This window comes from Pezoporus flaviventris, unplaced genomic scaffold (genome assembly GCF_033815535.1).
Source record: "Pezoporus flaviventris isolate CSIRO_AGI_PZ_B2104156 unplaced genomic scaffold, CSIRO_AGI_Pfla_v1 ptg000063l, whole genome shotgun sequence".
In the NCBI taxonomy this organism is placed as follows: Eukaryota; Metazoa; Chordata; class Aves; order Psittaciformes; family Psittacidae; genus Pezoporus; species Pezoporus flaviventris.
The window spans coordinates 3239091-3257460 of record NW_026892611.1 but is presented as its reverse complement, the minus strand read 5'-3'; the positions used below and the strand labels follow the sequence as shown (position 1 = coordinate 3257460).

The window sequence follows — 18370 nt, the reverse complement described above, 5'->3', positions numbered from 1 at the left end:
TAGACACATTGCTTATGCTAATAATCACATCTCTTACAGTGCAATGTTAACTACAGGCAGACAGCTTCAGCCCCTGTACACAAGAATGCAGACTGACTCTTGTTTATCATTACATCAGCCTGCAAAAGGGAGATTTCTAAGAGCAGAACTGTTTGCGTGACATGGAGCGACTCCCATTGTGTAGAGCAGAATAGCACTCAGAAATTTCTCTCCTCTCCCTTGCTCTTTTGATGACAGATAGTTGGCAGAGGATCAAAGCACAAATAGGATTAATGTTTTGCATATTCTGTCCTACATGGCCTGAAAGGAGCAGAGATGGAATTTTTCATCTTTCACTTTAAACTGCATTTAATATCGTGGCCTAGTTTAGAGCAATGCGACTCATTCCTTCCATTTCCCCTGAGGCCTTTGTTTCTGGTCAAGGAAAACAGGGCATGACTCCCTCTGGAGCTCATCAGTGCAGCTCAGCTTCCTCTTCCTTGCAGGCTGGTGGAGGAAGCTGGTTTGAGGCTGGAGGAATCCAGCATCAGGAATCTCCAAGGAGCATTTGTCTCTTGTACAAGCTGCTGTCTCTTGTACCCATTGCAGTGAGTACAGCATGAGTGCTGCAGGGCATGGGGAACCTGGGGCAGGACCAGGGTTCCTGATGCTGCCTGTGCAAAAGTCACCATCATGGGTCACACCTCCATATGGCTGGGTTCAGTACCCAAGGGTGCTGTCCAAGAGTGGTCCTTTTCAAAGTCTAAACCACCTTCTCAAAGATGCCCTCAGAAAGGAATGTTCTGATCCACTCTTTGGCTGATGAACTGTTGTGCAGCCAGCAATACTTCCTCCTCTTTGGAAATACTCTGAAAATGGCAAGAAAATGTGAAGGTGCTTGTTGTGATGGTCCTGCCAGTATTGGAGTCATTGCCTTCACTGGTGCTTGCACTTGACCATGCAGTGGGCGCATCTCTGTCCTGCCCTCCCCTCTAGTGGGGTGACTTGTCATTGCAGCTTAGTTTTGGCTGATGGTTCCTAAGGTTTCTGTGATGTTTTGCAGCTGCAGAAATACAGTGACCAGAACACAGCACAGAGAACTGCAGGATGGGTATGGAATACACTGGATATTGTGGATGGACTTGTAGAAGAGGATTAATAGCAGTGGGATATCTGAAGTATGGGAGCATTGGCTGTATCTTCTCTCATGTTGAAATCCTTCTGTCCATGGGAAGGTGCAGATGCATTTGCAAAGAACATGGTTGATGGGATGCAGATGAGAGAACATCCCAGGTATTGGAAATGGATCTCTTGCTCAGATTGCACTTGTCTGCAGTTCTGTTCCTGTAGACAGCTACATTCTGAATAGATGTGCTCCTCACACGGATCTGCCACAGTCATGTCTAATATTAAAGGAGCTTCAGCAACGACAGATGGTAATTAATTGGGCCATGTCTAGCCTCCTCCACATGGAGCTCTTGCAGGCTGAATTTGGAGTGGAGCTAGGAAAATGATCTGTGTATTTCAGGATCTTCTCCTGTCATTTGTGGGACTTTTGGCTGTGGCATAGCAGGCTTGCCAGTTGCTGTGACAAGGATTTTTTTGGCATGTGGAAAAGGCCGTTCATTATAGTACTAAAAATGTTTGCATAGCTTGGGTTCCTGAACAGCACAGGAGCGATCTCAAGTGCTCTTTCAGTTGTTTTACCTAACTGGGTTTAAGGAACTTGTTCTCCAGCCAGATACATGCTTTTGATTGGTTTTGGCTTATTCAAAAACCCCATTGTGTCTTTAGCTGTCCTGCATGTAATGAAACCTCTTCCCTTCTTCTCCGACCTCTTGCTCCCACCAGTCAACTTTTTTGTCAGCCTACAGGGAACTCAGCAGAGCCCCTGCTCTGGCAGGAGCTGGGAAGTTCCAGCAATAACAAACACACCCACAACAGCTAATGCCGTCTTCAGCATCACTTGAGATAAATAATGGATCTGCTCAAAGGAATCTAACTGCGCAGCTGATGCTGGCTCCCAGTTGTTTGTCTTGCTGATCTTGCCTGGGACATTTAGCCCACCAAGCCCTTAAGGTGATGCAGCATCCTGAATGAAAGGTGGTGTGGTTCTTCTCTTATGCTCGTGTTGGTCATCCCCATCTAACCCCACCATCGTAATGCTGTGAGGCCATTACATCAGGTAGTGCAACTCAAAGTAGTGGGGTAAGGCTGGGGATTGGGCAAAGCCAGTGGTGTTAACTGCACTGTTAGTGTCTTTCTCAGTTTAACAGGGCTGACCTGTTAAAAGACCCTTCAAAGATCATAAGCAATACCTACATAAATGTACTGCACAGCAGAGAATTAATTGCTGAGATCTCTCGACGGAGATATTGCTTTGGGCTTTAGTAGGTAGGCTTGGTAAAATTCCACAGCATGGTAGAGATTGTGCATATTAATTTTGCATTTCAAGTAGCATAGGATGTCAAATTTCTACTTTCTAATCTATCTACACTCACTCAGTCCTATTTGTCAGTTCATTACCTGCTGGTTTTGTGGATTCTCACACGCGATTGCTGACACTGACTGTGAATTAGTATGATCTGTGTAAAGGTAACTGAAAACCCAGAGCTTTTTGTCCAGAAGTAAACTATGTGTTTACTCAGCCTGCCTTGTTTGGCAGGGGTCACTGGAAGTCCACACCAGAGCATGCTAGGTCCTGCAATGGCAAAAATTCTTGGGCTGTTGAGTTCTTAAGTGAGTTTTGAGAGAACGCGAAGTGACAGCGGAGCAGAGAGTGAGCTCCTCTGCAGTGACAGTGACATGCAGAAGCAGTGAGAGTTTCCTTTGCCTTCTACAATCAGACCAGTGAAATGCAAGTCTTTGCATTCTGCATATATTAAAGTATATTAACTTTTTTCTCCTTTCCTATCTATGCAGGAGGCAGACAGTGGGGAAGAAGAATGCCGGTCCCAGCCCAGAAGGTAAGATTGTCACTTGAGGCTTGCAAGAGTCCTCAAGGATCTCTTTCTGTGTAAAATGTTCTGCAAGGGGGTTTGTTGTTGTTCTATTCTGCATCATTTTCTCTCTGTTGTTAATCTTGCACAACTGTCTTATATGTACCTTACTGGAAAATGCATTGAACTGCCCTGAATGATGCTCCCAGGGCAGGGGTTGCTGCAGTAGCCAATGGAAAATGTCAGATAAACACTAAAAAATACCTATGGGGAACAGTTTGCAAAGCTGTCAGTGAGTATATTCACCAAACTGTTGTTTGCATCCAGGAAGAGGTGTCCTGCCTGAAGACGCCACTCCTCTGTGTATGTGCAGACTTTGTATCTGAGGAACAAACCCTGATCGTGTTGTTCCTTAGCTCCCTCCAGTGTCCTGTGATGTTCCTTGGGATTTGGGCCATCATCAGAATGTTCTGAGAGGAAAAACCATACTAACGAACTCTGGCTCTCTGGTTAAAAGTCTCTGTTGCCATCAAGAGGTGAATTGGATTTGCCTAGTTAGCACGAGTCTCACAGGAGAGACTTCAGCAGTGATGATTGTCCTCTAGCTGTGTTTCTTCTCCTGATGAGGCCATTGTGTACGTGGGATCTGTGAAAAGCTGTACATCTAGAAGCTGAAGCACAGCGTGATCCTATGCCATAGGGGCACCTGCTGCTTAAAACAGCATGTTCAGTGGATGTGTAGCTACTTGCTACTGATGCAGATCATCAAACATCTACTCCAGAGTTAAGAGAACACCGAGAATTTGCAGGGATTTCTTTAAACTGGGGTTGTTTTGCCTGGAGATGCTCACCTTTTGTAAATGCTGATTTCAGTTGCTTCAGGAAGGACCAGTTTTGATGAATGCTTCTCCAGTGAAACTCAGCTGATCGAATGGTGACAAGTGTTAACGGTGATTTCATAATGTGGTCGTAGTCTTAAGGGTGGACTTCTTGAAGCCTTGTAAGCTTTGTCTCCTGTCCTCTAAGCCATCAAAAGAATTATTTCAGCTAAACTTAATAAATTATTTCAGCTAAACTTAATAAAAGCAGGAACTTTGTCTACCAGGTAGATTCTCCAGCAGCAGGAGCACTAAAGCGTTCCAGTCAACTTTTAGGAAAGGCAAAAGATTCCCTCCAGAGGGCGTAGAGGGGAAGTGAAGGTGAAACAGTTCTCCCTTCATGAGCTCTTTGGCTGTTGCAGTTCTTTCCTTAATGTTGTTTGTGTGAGTAGATAACAACAGAAGCTGTCATTTCTTGTATTCAGAAGGTCTGAACAAGATTTGGCCTTTGGGTTTGGGGCCAACTTGGATGAATCCGCAATAGAAAAATGCTTGCACGTTCCCATGATTTCAGCAGAGTCCTGTGATTGCATGGCCTGGGGAAGGTGACTGGTTTGTTTCCTTCAGTCTTCTCTCCTGAAATGATGATTTAAAAATTGCTGTTGCTTCATTTTACAACTTCCATGACAGAGAGGAAAGCTGGAAAGCACAATTCCCAAAGGCTCAAATTGTACTCGGCTAAACTCCGATTTTTAATTCCACTCTTAGCCTTCCAGCAGTCACAAGATCAACTCATGACTTGATCTCAGTATACATAATGTATTGGAAGGGATGGGAGGTATTTAATTGTTGTGGGCACTTAGCAACAATTGTAGGTTAGGTTTGAAAGGAGCACTTTTTTAATAGATTTGAAATAACTTCCTGTGGTAGGAAATGACAACCTGCTGTTGATGTGGTGATCTGAACCGCCTGCCTCCTGTGACCGGGGTCAGAAAGCTAACTGAAACCAAGAGCCTTAGCAGGGAAAACAAGGGGTGGGTGTTAAATGGGTTTGATTACAGCAGCATAAAAATAATACAGTCAAAAGGGGTAAGTAGTCAACCTGGAGCCCTGCCGTGGAGGAGTAGCAGATGTATGTAAAGAGCTCTTGAGTATATCTGATCCCCAGATTTCAAGGGAGCATAGCAAGTAGGAGCTATTGAAAATCCAGACAGTAAAAAGGCAATGGCTTGAGTTTGGCTTTAAGAGCGAGGTATGTTATCAGCTTCATGGCCATCGAGGTATCGCTCAGCAGCAGCCTGACATTCCTACCTGCCTGCCTGGGCAAGGCCAGGCTGGTGAAGCTCTCCTGGGGCGGAACTCAGGTGACCTGGTTGTAGCTCCAGCCAGTGTTTGGGGTGGGATTTTTGCCATTTGTAAAATTCCTCTGATGAGGAGTCCTGTTGTCTCCTGCACTCCTGTAAAATGTGCTCAAACGCTACCTCAGGCTATCATGGTTGGCATCAAGCGAGCCCGGACTCGTGTTAACTGGTCCCGTTAACTGGATGTGGAATGCACGACTCTGGTAGTACTAAAGCATGTTTGAGTTAATAAAATAACTTTTCAGTATTTATTAAGTAGGATGTTAATGCATAGAGATGTTAATGCTTGCAGTGGAATTAGCTTAAGACCTAAACATAAGCATGTAGATGTGTTTGGTGTCGGGAGATGTTTGCAGTGATCAGTCTGGAGGATCATGAAGTCCAGCCTTCATTTCCTTCCTCCTGAGTCCCCATGTCTCTGCACAATCTAGGGACTGCTCTCTCAGAAGAGACAGATGTTCCATTTGGATCCAGCCCCACAGCATTGCTAGTCCAGTGCCTTGCAATTTCTAGATAGCTTTTTGTGTTAGGTTTCTGCTCTTTATCTTTTCTCACTGATGAGCTATGGGATATATATTGAGGCGAAGAGGAGCGTGCAGAAAAGACTGGCAGCAGGACAGCAGGAGTGACAGTTGGAGTGACTGTGCTTGTTGAGCAGAGGCTGTTAAGAGCAGCCAGTCTAAAATGTCCTCCAAAGAGGCAGAGGAATTTGTTTCAAACAAGAGCTCAAACTTTTAGGTAGGTACATCAAGATCATGATACATAAAACAAACAGTCTGTCTGGTTACTGATCTGTTTGTGCTTTTTAAGATCTAACAGCACAGAGGCCTCATTGCATGGACTCTTGTCTCACGGGTGAGGGAGAGGAAGTGTGTAAAAACATTGTTTAAACTTAAACCTGCTCTACAGAGCAAGCAAATGACATGACAAGTCTGCGCTCGCCACAAGACCGCTTCTGCCAGCACCATCGTGGAATGAGGAGCTTTCTGCTTTGTGAATTAGGAGAATCCACTTAAAGCGTTTCTCCAAGAGATGGGGAGAGTTATTGGAGGTGCAGAGAGAGGGTTCGTGTCTGCTCTGCAGGAGGGTCTCTGTAACCTGCTGTTAACTGTGACCATTCTTGCACTTCATGGGTGAAATCCCCAAGTCCCTAACACAGGTCCAATTTTTGCTTTGGAGTCCCTGATGGAACTAGTCCTTGTCACCTGTCTAACTCTTGGCTAATGGGACTGGGACAGAGTAATACATAAGCAGATGTCCTGGAGAATCTATTTATTATATTTATTACCTTCATAGCTGCCTTCTAGACATTTTTATTAGGCTATCTGGAGGCTGTACAGCCAGCTGGCCTGTGCATCTCTCCTCCTGTCCCCAGACATGCTGCCACGCTGAATACACTAAATGAAGCATCTGCATTAACAATCTCATTGCATCATCCTGATGTTGTTAAAACTTACCTAAAACGCATGTGTATTGAGCTCTGAGTTGTATTTACACCAACTGATGTATTGACAGTCATGTTTTGTGCGCTCTGTGCCAAGGTTGCAAGGATTCAGCATCTTTGTTTTGCTGACAAACGACATCTCCAGGGCCCGGGGCAGCAGTGGTGCTGCAGTCTGCGTCAGATTTGCTGTCAGGATCTGCTGGTTGCTTTCTGGGGTTATGTTTTAAAGCGTGCCTCTATTTCCACACTGTGAATTTACCACTTCTGGGCGCTCTGAAACCCCAGTGGTTGCTGAAATGCAGCATTTGAGGCTGCACAGTAACTGCTGCATCTAAAACTGGGTAGGCTGTATTGAACTTTTATGGCCTGGCTCTTGCTCAGACTAAAGTCTGTTTGCTTGGGTAAAGCCCGTCACTCCCTTCAAGTGCCATAGGAAGTGATGAGGTCCTGCTCAAAATCTGGGGGTTGTTACCTGGAAATGTTCTCTAAAAGTGGTTTTCCTCCCCTCTTCAGGTGGTATGAAAAACCCCAGAAAGAAATAAACCCAAACCACGTTTTGCAGCCCAAGTATGCTTCACTTCTGGTTTGTTGTTTTTAGTCAAAATAGTTCCTTCCAGGAGTGAACTGGGAAGGAAAGCCAATCAGATTATTGCCATGATAGCAGTTGGATATGCCAAGATGCCTCAAGGTTTCAAGCTGTGAGTAAATACCTTTGTTTTAGGAGCGGACGACCACAGTCTGATGCAGGAGCTTATGGTTTGTAACAGCATAAAAGCTGCTTTTCAAACAGTAAGTGGAATTGGTGCATGTGTTTCATTGTAGAGGGCGACAGCTCAATAAATCATAAGCCAACTTGTTTGCTTTTTAAACTGAGACCTGTTGTAAGCATCTCCCTACCTCTGGGTTATTGCAGAGGGGTGCTAGTCCCCGGGGGTACCAAACTGACTGCACTTCAGAAGGTTCACGCACAGTCCATGGTGAGATGTGTGAATCTGCAGCACCCTTTGCCTGTTGTGGCTCTTAGAGATGTGTATCATCACCATTTGGTGCTCCTGCGGCAGGCTCCTGACACTTATGGTTATCCTTAGAGCCTATCTGCTGTTGCAAGAGACTTCCAAAAACCACCCGCTGTGAGTTCTAGGAACTAAACCTGCCTTGTGCTTCCTTTGCTTGCTGCTGCAGTTGCCAAGCACTTACTCTGTTGGTACTTGAACAGTAGCTGGATCTTCTAATGGATGTACAAGAGAGTTTGTAACTCCAGATCTTGAGTGAGAGGGGACTGTGTGTGTAGTGTACAGGAAAGCTTGTGTTTATCCATGCCGGAGATTACTAAGCTCTTGCAGTATGAACCTTATCTTTAGAATGTGTTTCCTGAATCCATCTTTCTGTCTTTCCTTTCAGTGACAGCTTAGCCTCCCTGTGGCATTTACTACAGCTGCTTGTGGAGAATGTAATACTGAGATAAAGAGCAGTTCTGTTAATCTGCCAGCTCTGCTGACCACCAGAAACTGTTCTGAGGGCCACCAAAGCGGGTCTGTGGTCTCCAGTTTTGATTACCAGCTGGTTTATCACCAAACTGTGAGCAAAGATAGAGCACTTGTAGTAAAACCGGGGTTCACTGCAAGTTCTGTGTCTGTGCTTGCAGCATGACCAGTCTGATTACATACCTGTGGATCACAGTAATGTGTAAGGTGACTTCAGGTGTGATGTGAAGGATCAAGCAGACTAATGTTGTTGCATTACGAGGTAAACACAGGATGCTGCAGCAGGGAGCTCGATCAACACGTGAATGCTTATGAAAGCGATTTTTAATGTGTCCAATCTAAGCACGTGAACAGAGGAGAGTGAGGAACAAAGCAAAGACCAACTGGGAAGTGAAAGGAAACAAGGTGGGTCAGGTCCTTCAGCTACCAAAAAGGTCTGCTTAGCACAGAGCAAGCCCAGAACTGCCCCCATGCAGTTGGGCTCCTTCTTTAGAGGTTAGCAAAGAAGGATCTGACCAGGAGGTGCTGTAAAGATTCCATACGTGCTCATGTTTCCTGCTGAGCATGAACCAGGTGCTCTAAGGTAGATGAATCTAAGTTAAGGAAAGATTCCTGTTGTAAATAGAAAAGGACACTGCTCAGGTCCCTTCAGTCTTCTTTGCTTCTGCCTCTGTAAAAGGGGTGTAATTGAGCATTGACCTCTTTGTGTCAGACCCTCTAAGATTTAATGATAAGTAAACTATGCAGTGATTGGGTGTGGGGTTTGTGAGGGAAGGGTTTAATGAAGTGATAATATTGCAAAATAGGTGTTGAATTCTCAGCTAAGAAGCCTAATCATTGATCAGGACTGGCCACTGACCAGAAGGGCTTTAAAAGCAGGGGTTTGTTCTTTCTGTGATGCTTATCGCCCTATCCCTGTGCCTGTCTGATTTCTTTGCTCAAGAACTAGAAACAGAAATACTCTTTGACAGCTTAAATAACCAAATTTGGAACGTGGCTTCCTGTTCTGACTGGTTCTTCAGGATTCAAGTATAGTTTTGCATGCTTTCCCTGTTCCTGCCTCCCCCCTCTTTTTTAACTAGGTATGGCCTCCTTTCTAATTACTTTGTTAAATTTCCCTGACAGTGTGTAATAACGCTGGTGTATCTCCATGCTGCCTTGGTGGGTGGTAAGCCTCTCACTCACTGGGGATGCTTTGTTTCTTTCCTATGTCTCATTCTGCTCTGCATGCATTGGCTTGTTTATGATCCCTGCTACTGAAGAGGCTTCATGTTTTCCTGATAAATTGGACTACATAATGCAGAAGGCTTTGTCTCCCATGCTAACAATGGCCAAAAGACTCTTGACAGAGCAACTTCTCCCTCTATGGTGGGGATGGAGCACAGGAGGTGCTGCTCTCAATGGATTGCTCCCTACCTGTTCACGGTGTAAGGCTTTCCCCAGATAAGTCATCTGTGTGGAGCCTTAATCCACTCAGACTCATCTGTAGCCTGTTCATTATGTCCTCACAGCAACAGGATGAATTAACTGACCTCCCAGCAAAACAAAAGCAGGGCCATCTGATCCCTTGACCCTCAACCAGCTCCAGTGTGGCACCATATTCTTCCAAGCTACCTTTTAGGACTGTTTTTCCCCCATAAGACCTGATGCTGAGACAGCTGCCTTTGTGGGGAAGCACTGAGTACAGCTGCTGATGAGAAAAACAAAGCAGTTGCCCACCCTCTGCACATGGAAATGAACTTGCTGTCTCTGCTCTCTCTGGCAGTGCCTGTGCAAGACTCCAGTGCTTGGAGCAGTGACATGTTGTTTTCCAGAGTCTGGAATTTGTCCTAAATGACATGGGAAACAGCTGCTCAGCAGTGAAGAACAACCTTTCCATGTGCACAGTGAAGGTGCCTGGGCAGGCAGTGCTGTAGCTCATCGCTCCGTGGGGAGAGGATGCGATGGTGCTGAGGGGGAGGTTTGTTGTTAGAGCAGCAGCTTCACAAGTTGTTCTCATCATGCCCTGAAAACACAAGTCCAGGTTGTGCATCGCTTTATCTGTTACACTGGTACTAATGGATCGAGGCCAAAATTCCTACGCCTGACAACCTCCCACTGTTCACTTTACCTTGAACATGACTAACATTACAGCTGTAGTACCTTCCACAGGTTTACCCCGCTGTGTTGGAGGAAGAGAGGAATATTCCTTGCTTCAGTACCTGGACTTCGGTCCAAAGGCATTTAAAATAATACCCAACCCTTCATACCCACTGGAGTTTCTAGAGAGACTATTGGCAATCTATCATCCTCATTAGGGCTCTTCAAAAGGACAGAACTGAGAGGACCAGAGAAAGTCTTGCTGGCAGATATATTCTGAAATGAAAAGAGGTCACCGGGTCCCAGTGTAGGGTAAGAATTGAACATGCCCAATAAGACAATCACTGCTCTGGATTTAATCATCTTGGCACATGAGCAGACACTCAGCAACCCCTGTGGGATAGGAGTGGGTGGAATGAGGTGACACCCACACCTTTTTGTAGTCTGACAAGAAGAAGCAATTCCGCCTTAAGCTGTTGATCTTGGATGGAAACATCAACTTGATTAATGTCCTCTTTGCACAGGGGCTATGTGCACTGACAGGACTATGTCCAGCTGAAAGCATGCTTTCTGCAAGTGTGAAATCTGTGCATGCTAATGCAAAACCTGGCTTCATGTGTTTTTACTGGTGATCTATGTCCTGAGGCCCCAGCTGTACAAGGAGGATCCCGTTTGCAAGCTGCAAAGCCCTCTGTAGGACACAGAATTACTCTATTACATCATTGCAAGATCAAAACATGTTAAAATGGGTAAGGACGCTAAGGCAGCTGAATAAACCATGTATTTTATTTTTCACTATTTTATATTATCCCCTGTGAGGGTGCTGAGGCACTGGCACAGGGTGCCCAGAGAAGCTGTGGCTGCCCCATCCCTGTCAGTGTTCAAGGCCAGGTTGGACACAGGGGCTTGGAGCAAGCTGCTCTAGTGGAAGGTGTCCGTGGCAGGGGTTGGAGCTGGATGAGCTTTAAGGTCCCTTCCAACCCAAACCATTACATGATTTTCAGCTTTATTGTCTGCCAAACAGAACTCTACAAGTCAATACAAGACATTTGTACATGCATGTTTCCCCTCTGTGCCCTTAGACTTCTCTGCAGAGGTGGCTCTGGTGGGCATTGCCTCTGTCCCCTACTCCTGAAGTACCTGGCTGGATGTCCTGAGCACGCTTTGTCATAGTTTTTTTCCACTTTGCTTCCATAACTGGTTCTAGCTGCCGGAGTAGCCGGCTTAGTTAGTGTTGCAGAGGTTTAGGGATGGGTATTTATACAGTCTGCCTTGCACAATATATGGAACTGCACTTTATTAGTCTGTATAGTGTTCAGAGGTTAAATCCTGCTGCCCAACAAGGGTCGCGTTGTGCTGAGCGCAGACGTGGTGTTGTTTACCACTTGCAGCATGGCCCTGCTAATCCTGTGACCTCCTGTGGAGCACAAAATGCCGACTGAAACTCGGACAGGCAGTGCCTGTCCCCTGCAGCAAAGGGTAATTCCGTGTGCTGGGCTGGGAAGCACACGAGAGCCCAGACAGACTGACTTGTGTCTTGTCATAGGGTGATTAATGGCTGTGCTCACATGCTCCATGGCAGCACAGTGATGATTTAGGCTGCTGCCTGTCATCGCTGCAATTTGGTGCACTTTAAATTCTTCATGTGTTTGTCCCAGCACAGTGCACCTGCTTCCAGCAAGGAGCAGCTTCTTGCTGTCTTGTGACCTGCTGCCTTCAACTTCATCTTGTTGGGCATCCCCTCGAAGCCCTTTCTTCCCGCTTGCTCCTGCACGCTGAGGGATCGGGTTGTGGGGTCAGTACTTGTGCTCAGGTCTAAATGTAGGATGTGACTTTGGCAAAGAAATGAGGGTGTTTCTTAATCCTGATTTTAAAAACCAGGATGTGAAAATAACACAGGCTATACCAATGGGAACCGAACCACTTGTCTGTAATGTGTACCCTGTGTACCCTGAAGGCAGTGTCAGTCTTAGGCTAGTATTGCAATCTTTATGGCAACAAAACCACGTTCAAATACTTCTTATTAGATCAGATTTCCATGTATGAACTTATTCAAGAATTTTCCACTCCTGTTTTCTAAAGGTTCAAAAAAACCCCAAACTAGAATATTTTATTATCGTTTGGTCTCCTAGCATATGGACATGCAGTGCATGGTTGTATTAATCCAGGACTAATTCATTTACAAATCTATTATCCATATGTTATGAGTAGCTGCTTTGAGAGTATTGCTTGTAGTTAATCACTGCACTTGTTTTGAGCAGTTTTTAAGGGCTTGCCTTTGTAATGCTAGTTGCGTGTAAGAAATCTTGATGTCTCTGTGTTTAGTCTTATACAGTGCTTGAATAAAGCCCTTAAGTTATTAAGCAGAATAGAACAGAAGTTCTGGGTTTGTTTTTCAGTCTATGACTGCGTGGTATGTGTTACTACTGAAGATGAGGTTCTTGCCAGTCCCCTAACCTCTGGAGGGCTTGCGTTACCCTCCATTTCTATAATGTCCTCATTTTTCCATTGCTTCTTGCACTGACTTCATTCCTGCCTCAGAAAATGATTTTTTTTGGCACTGCAGCAAGTTGGCACTGCATTTTCTTTACAGCTGTGAGGAACCATTACCAGAGCTGTATTCCTGGCTATATAAGATGACATTGCTTAAATTAATGCAACCAAGCCATGTTCTAGCAAAACCTGCAGAATCACAGATCCACTGCTTTGTCCTCTCTGTGAGTCCCCGATGGCTGAGACCTTTCAGACAATACTTCTTCCCAGTATCTAATCGCAGTCTCCCCTCTGTCAGATTAAAGCCATTAATTAGTTAGTAAGTGTATGTGTTTAAATGTACATCATCCTCTGCCATCTCGCTGGAGCTGGGCATGTGCCATCCACATCAGATAACGTAAGAGCAGTGTATTATTTGCATCCCTCCTTGCTGTGATGTCCTGTGTTCCCTACGGGAAACACTGAACAAACTTCTGAGGTTCCTGGGCTGTTTTTCCATTGCTTGGTGGGCGTGAGGGCTGGAGAATGCGGATCTGGAACAGGCAGTTACTGCCTTGGGGTTGTCCTGTGTGCAGGGCTGGATGGGGCGGGCTCTGCCATTAAATAAAATTCTGTTTAATAGTTTCCCTTGTGCTGTAACATCTGAATTCCTCTCTGCAGTGGAAAACTCAGCTCCTTGCGCTGCAATTCCCAGCAGCCAGAGGACAGGATTTTTGTTCTAAGGAACTTCCTTTCTTCCTTTTCTCGGGAGAGACGACGGAGCTAAAGATGAAACAGCACTGAAAGGCTTCTCCTTTGGCAGAAACGAGTTGTCACATCTCTGCATAGGAAAATTATTGCCAAGAACTATTCCCTTCCCCCTGTCTCCTGCAGGAGAGATATTAACTCGGTTCCTGAGCACCCGAGTTGTCGCTGCCTGCTTTTTGCATGAAAGAATCTTTTGATGTGCTGCTTCAAACCTCGTTTCAGTTCTGTGGCCTGGATGTAGGGGGGAAAGGGAAATATAAAAGTAATTATTAATAATAAAATAACTTAAACCACCACCAAACGCCATGCTCGGGGCTTCCCGTCCCGTTTCCCATCCCCTTTCCCTCTCTCTCGCCCTCCCGGGGCAGTCACCGCTCAAACCCCGGTCCCGGACCTACTGGGACCGAGCGTCCACGTGCGGCCGGAGGGCGGGGCCTGCGGAAGCCCCGCCCCATTTCCGGGGCCGCTCCTGCGCATTGTGCGGGGGGCGCGGGCAGAGCGGAGCGGCGGGTCCCGATGCCGCGGGGTAGCGCGGCCGCTCCCGCGGGCAGCCGCGATGATCCCGTACTTCTCTGACAACGCCGTGATCTCCCAGGGCGCCATCGCTCAGCTGTGAGTACCGGCACGGGCCGCATCGCTCCTCCCGCCTGCCCCGGCTCCGAGCGGGTCCCTCGCTGCGCGCACCGGGCTGCGATTTCCCCGCTTTCGGTCGCTGGCTCCGCCGCGGGTTCCCTTCGGGCAAACTTTCCCCGTGGCAGCGGAGCCGGCACCGCAGCCGGAGGGAGCGGGGCTGTGGGAGCACCGCTACCGGGGGCTGCGGCTTCTCCCGTCCCGCTTCTCCGCCGCTGTTCGGGGGGGGGGGGGGGGTGTCCCTACAACAGCTTTGGGTCCCAGCTGAGCGCTTCCATAAGCAGCGCTCAGGGGAAGCAGGGGCTGCGCGTCCTCTCGCTGTGCCGCCGGTTCCGTGCCCTGTGCGGGGCTGCGGCGCTCTCGCCTCGCCACCGCCGGGCTGTGCCGTGCTAGCGAGGTGCGAGCCTCCAGTGGCAGCGTCCCTCGTCCCTCTTTCGGGCTTTAAGCAGAGCTTGGCCCCTGTTTGATTTCTTGGGAGCTGCGGCGTTGGGGTTGGTATTTTCAGTCGATGCAGTAGGAGCAGGACTGAGGTCTCACACTCGGGACCTGCAGGTCAGGAGGGGGACACGTGAACTGATGCCAGTTTTTAAGTCCTGTCAGTCTTTGGGCAGCTCTGAAGTGCCGTGTGAGTGGCTGTGCCCGTATTAAGCTGCTGGAAGGCTCGGGCTGTCCCGCTGCACCCCCCTTTGAAATGCAGATACAAATAATTATTTAATTTATAGACGATTAACAGCGACTGCCCGAGTTGTGGGGCTGAGCTGGAAGGATTAAGAGGGAAGTGGTTGCTATGGGGTGGTAGATAAGGGGTTTAGAGAGCGTAGTCCCTGCGGTAAAGCCATGCTTGATATTCCTTTAAAAAAGCCAGTTGCTGTTTTATCTCTTGGAAGCATCATGAAAGGCTTCAAGATAGGAGGATAAAAGGCTGGGTCCCACCTGCACCTGGGTTCTTGTCCTGCTAGAAATGGAGCTACCTCACACAAGGCATATCTATATGAGACGTATCTACTTCAGTACATATTCGTGCTTATGCTCATATGGAAGTAAGTCCAAAATACTTAGTAATTTTTTCCCCTCATGGTGTTGCCTGTAAATATTACAGCTTTCCTCGAGGTTCCTGATAAAAGAGGTTTAAGGGTGGTACACCTGAACTGTTCCATTGAAGCATGGATGCAGGTGAGATATGGGAAGCAGCAATAATCCTGGAACTGGAGCAAAACCCCAACCTACCATAGGCTGAAACATTTCCTTACAGCTCACCATGATTTACCAAACTCTGTTAGGTAGCTGGGTAACAACTTAAGCGCTTTTAAGATGTTTGTTCTATACTCTGCTCAAACACTTAACCCACAGTTTGAGCCTGGACGGAAAGGGATCAAAGGAAGAGGAAATGCTGTTTGTCTCTGCTCTCCCATCCCATTGCCCTGCAGGGTTGTATCTAGTAGTAGTTTAAATGGCTGCTTGGTTGGAAGGACCACCCTTTCCTTTTCTGGGGAGAGAGATAACCCAGTTATCAGAGGAGCTTACGCTGTCCTTTGCCTCCTGGAAGGGAAGATTAATAAGCATGAGAATGACAGAGCTTTTGGCCTACACATGAATGCTCACACAAGGCTGAGTGCTGTATTAACATCTGATAGCGTTCTCAATCAGGACAGTGCTGGGGCTTTCAAGCCGGCATAATAAAGACCTATTTAAAGTTTATGCACCTAATTACAACTTCACAAAGGCTGGTTAATATTGGGTGTCCTTATTTCATCGGGGGCAAGACCTAAAAATCCAGATTTTGGTGTTTTGCTGGGCTAAAAATGTATCCTCTGTGGAACGGGAAGGGCAGTGGTGAGCCCAGTGTTATCAGAAACTTCTGTTTCAGTGTATCCTTTAGTAGATGTATTTGGCTAATCAGCTCTGACTTTCAGAGATCAGCAGAAATTGCTCTTGTGTTGACGCTTTTGGTCAGTAATGTAGTCAGCTGCTCTGGGTCGAATTCATTTCAGGTTCACAAGGATTCAAATAGTGTCCGAGAGACTTGTGTTGATCAGAAATGCTCCGGTTTTGTAGCTGTGCCTCATTCCAGAAAGTCTTGCTGCTCTCATTGACCCTAGTGGGAATTCTGCTGATCGATCAGGGTTTTTTTATGTGTAGAATACAAAATATACTTTGGTCAGTTAAAACTCTAAGGCAGCTGATGGAAAGATAGAAAGAAAAAAGCCCAACTTCAGCCATTTTGCAAATTCCAACCTGTTTTTAGCAGAAGAAACCTGGAAAAATTGCCATAGATCCGTTCTTCCTGCCTGCAGTCGCTTTCTCTGCTTTTGGCTAAGGTTTAGGTATCTAATTCATTGTTGGTGCCCCTAAAGTGTTTTCTTTCCACATCCCTGTGATAATGCCAAATTCCTCTGTCGCTCCGTTTTCCTCTTTATCTGGGTAGCAAAATGGGATTATCCAGTGATTAGGGGGCTCAGCTGGGATTCAGGAAGACCCAGCTCTGGCTCCCTGCTGCACCACATCCTTCCTGTGTGACCATGGCAAAGTCCCACCAGGCTGGTGTTCATCAAGGGAGTGGGGTCCAAAGGTGCCGATGGTCCTCAGCCTTTCCTTTTAACCTGAGAATTAACCTCCTGCCTTTGGTGCCCACATTCTCTGGGTGGGTTTGTGCGTTTTTCATGTGTTTAAGTACTTTTCTCTCTGCCTCAGCTTCTTTTCTGCAAAACAGCAGTGAGAGCCCTCCCTGGGCTCACGTTCAGCACGTGTTAATGCTGTTTACTACTTCATCCTCCAACAGTTTGGAGCCAGATGGGTCTAAGCCTGTGAATAAGCTTGCTCCTTTCCATGGTTCTCATACTTGCTTCCTACTGGCCTGTTTTCTATTATGAGATGTTAACTGATAGTTTTTGTAAGTATTTTAAACTATGGAAGTGGGGGGGGGGGGGAGAAAGTAGGAGCTGGAAGAGATAAGTTCAGTGTTGTGGGCATTTGGAGCTCTTAAAAGGTAAAGCCAACAAGTTAAACACTATGATTTTAAGCAGAAGGTTAAAGGTAGACACCCAGTGTTCTGACGGGCTTGGCTGTTGCTCTTTCACACACTCGGTTTTCTTTTAAGTGATAAAGCGTGGTGTGAAGAAACCACACGCTTCACGTAAGAGGAAGTCACAGGCTGTGCAGGTAATCACAAACTCCACTAAACTACACCACGGGGTGGTTGGGGCTCATTGTGCTGCCTCCTCCTTGCTGCAGGCTGCCTTTGTGCCCAGCCTGCCTTGCCCCTTGTCCTCTCCCACCCCTTTCATTCACCCTTGTCATGCAGCCAAGGCTTTTATGGAGGAAATTTCATGACCGTCTCATTCTAAATTGTGCAAAGTCAGGAGCTTTAGGTGCTGTTGCTATTGTTTGGAGAGCTGCTTATTTATTTATTGAATGGGAAACCTTACAACGTTGTCTTTTATCTGCTCACAATGTTATTGTAGCCAAAAACCTTGACCGTGCAGCAATTAGACCAGTCCTCCGAGCAGTGTGTTATTGGAAATCTTTAATTGCCTTTGTGCCATTGTAAGTGCTGGAGCTCTGAGCATTTCACCATTGTGCTGAGAGTCAGGGATACTTAAGAGTTGATGAGGAGGTTCTTTGAAACAGCTGCTCAGAAGGCTGGAAGAACAGCAGGGTGATTCCAGTTACTGCTCTCAGCTCCAGCTGAAGTTGCTGAGGGTCGCTCTGGTTGGAGGTGCTTGAGATACAGAAACCAGTTGATGAGCTCTTCATCTCTGGTAGGATCAGTACGGACTGCAGCGGTTCTGTTTTCCATTTAATTGTGCATTATGTTCCTTGCATGACTGCAGAAGATGGCTTCATACTCCATCAAGGATGCAATGGGAATGTGCAGGCAGGGGAACCTGACCCCTTACCCTTCCTGCCCACCCCTCCATGCAGCTGAGCTCACCCTGTGCAGTGGATGGGCTTCCTGTTGACTGAGCAGTCATAGGGGACTTCTCATCTTTTTTAGTACTTTGCTGGTTGCGATAACACAAAATGTGATGCATAAAACACCTCTTAATACCCACTGATGATGAAAAGCTTCATGCAAATAACTGGGTAAGAGCAGTATGCTGTGTGCTCCAGAGTTGATCATTAACTGAGCCAGGGCTGTATTGTTCATAACTACTTTTCCTGTTTGGCTTTTCCTTTTATTCCCCTGGAAGCTATGGGTATTTGTCTCACCGATCCTTCCTGGTAGGGGGTTGGAAGAGAGACAGAGATGGTTATCAGACATAAAATCAAAACTCAAGCAGCAAACCAGTGTTTCAAGGACAAACCCCCTACTCCACCACCCATTTTAAGCAGTGTGTTTTACTTAGGAAGCCTGGGCTGCCAAGTCCATGTTCTAAAAGGCTGTGAATGGTAGAGT

General features: G+C 46.6%; 1 protein-coding gene across 6 annotated transcripts in view; it reads left to right on the top strand.

Annotated features, from left to right (window-relative positions):
• Positions 1-18370, top strand: part of SSH2 (slingshot protein phosphatase 2) — an 89344-nt gene that overhangs the window by 26283 nt on the left and 44691 nt on the right. For 4 of the 6 annotated variants that reach the window (XM_061470178.1, XM_061470175.1, XM_061470173.1 and 1 more), the window contains exon 2: positions 2902-2945. In XM_061470178.1, the coding sequence (XP_061326162.1) occupies positions 2902-2945 (44 nt within the window). Of the gene's footprint in view, positions 1-2901; positions 2946-13805; positions 13957-17093; positions 17134-18370 lie in introns of those variants that run through there. The other 2 variants (XM_061470176.1, XM_061470179.1) reach the window with 2 other exon arrangements.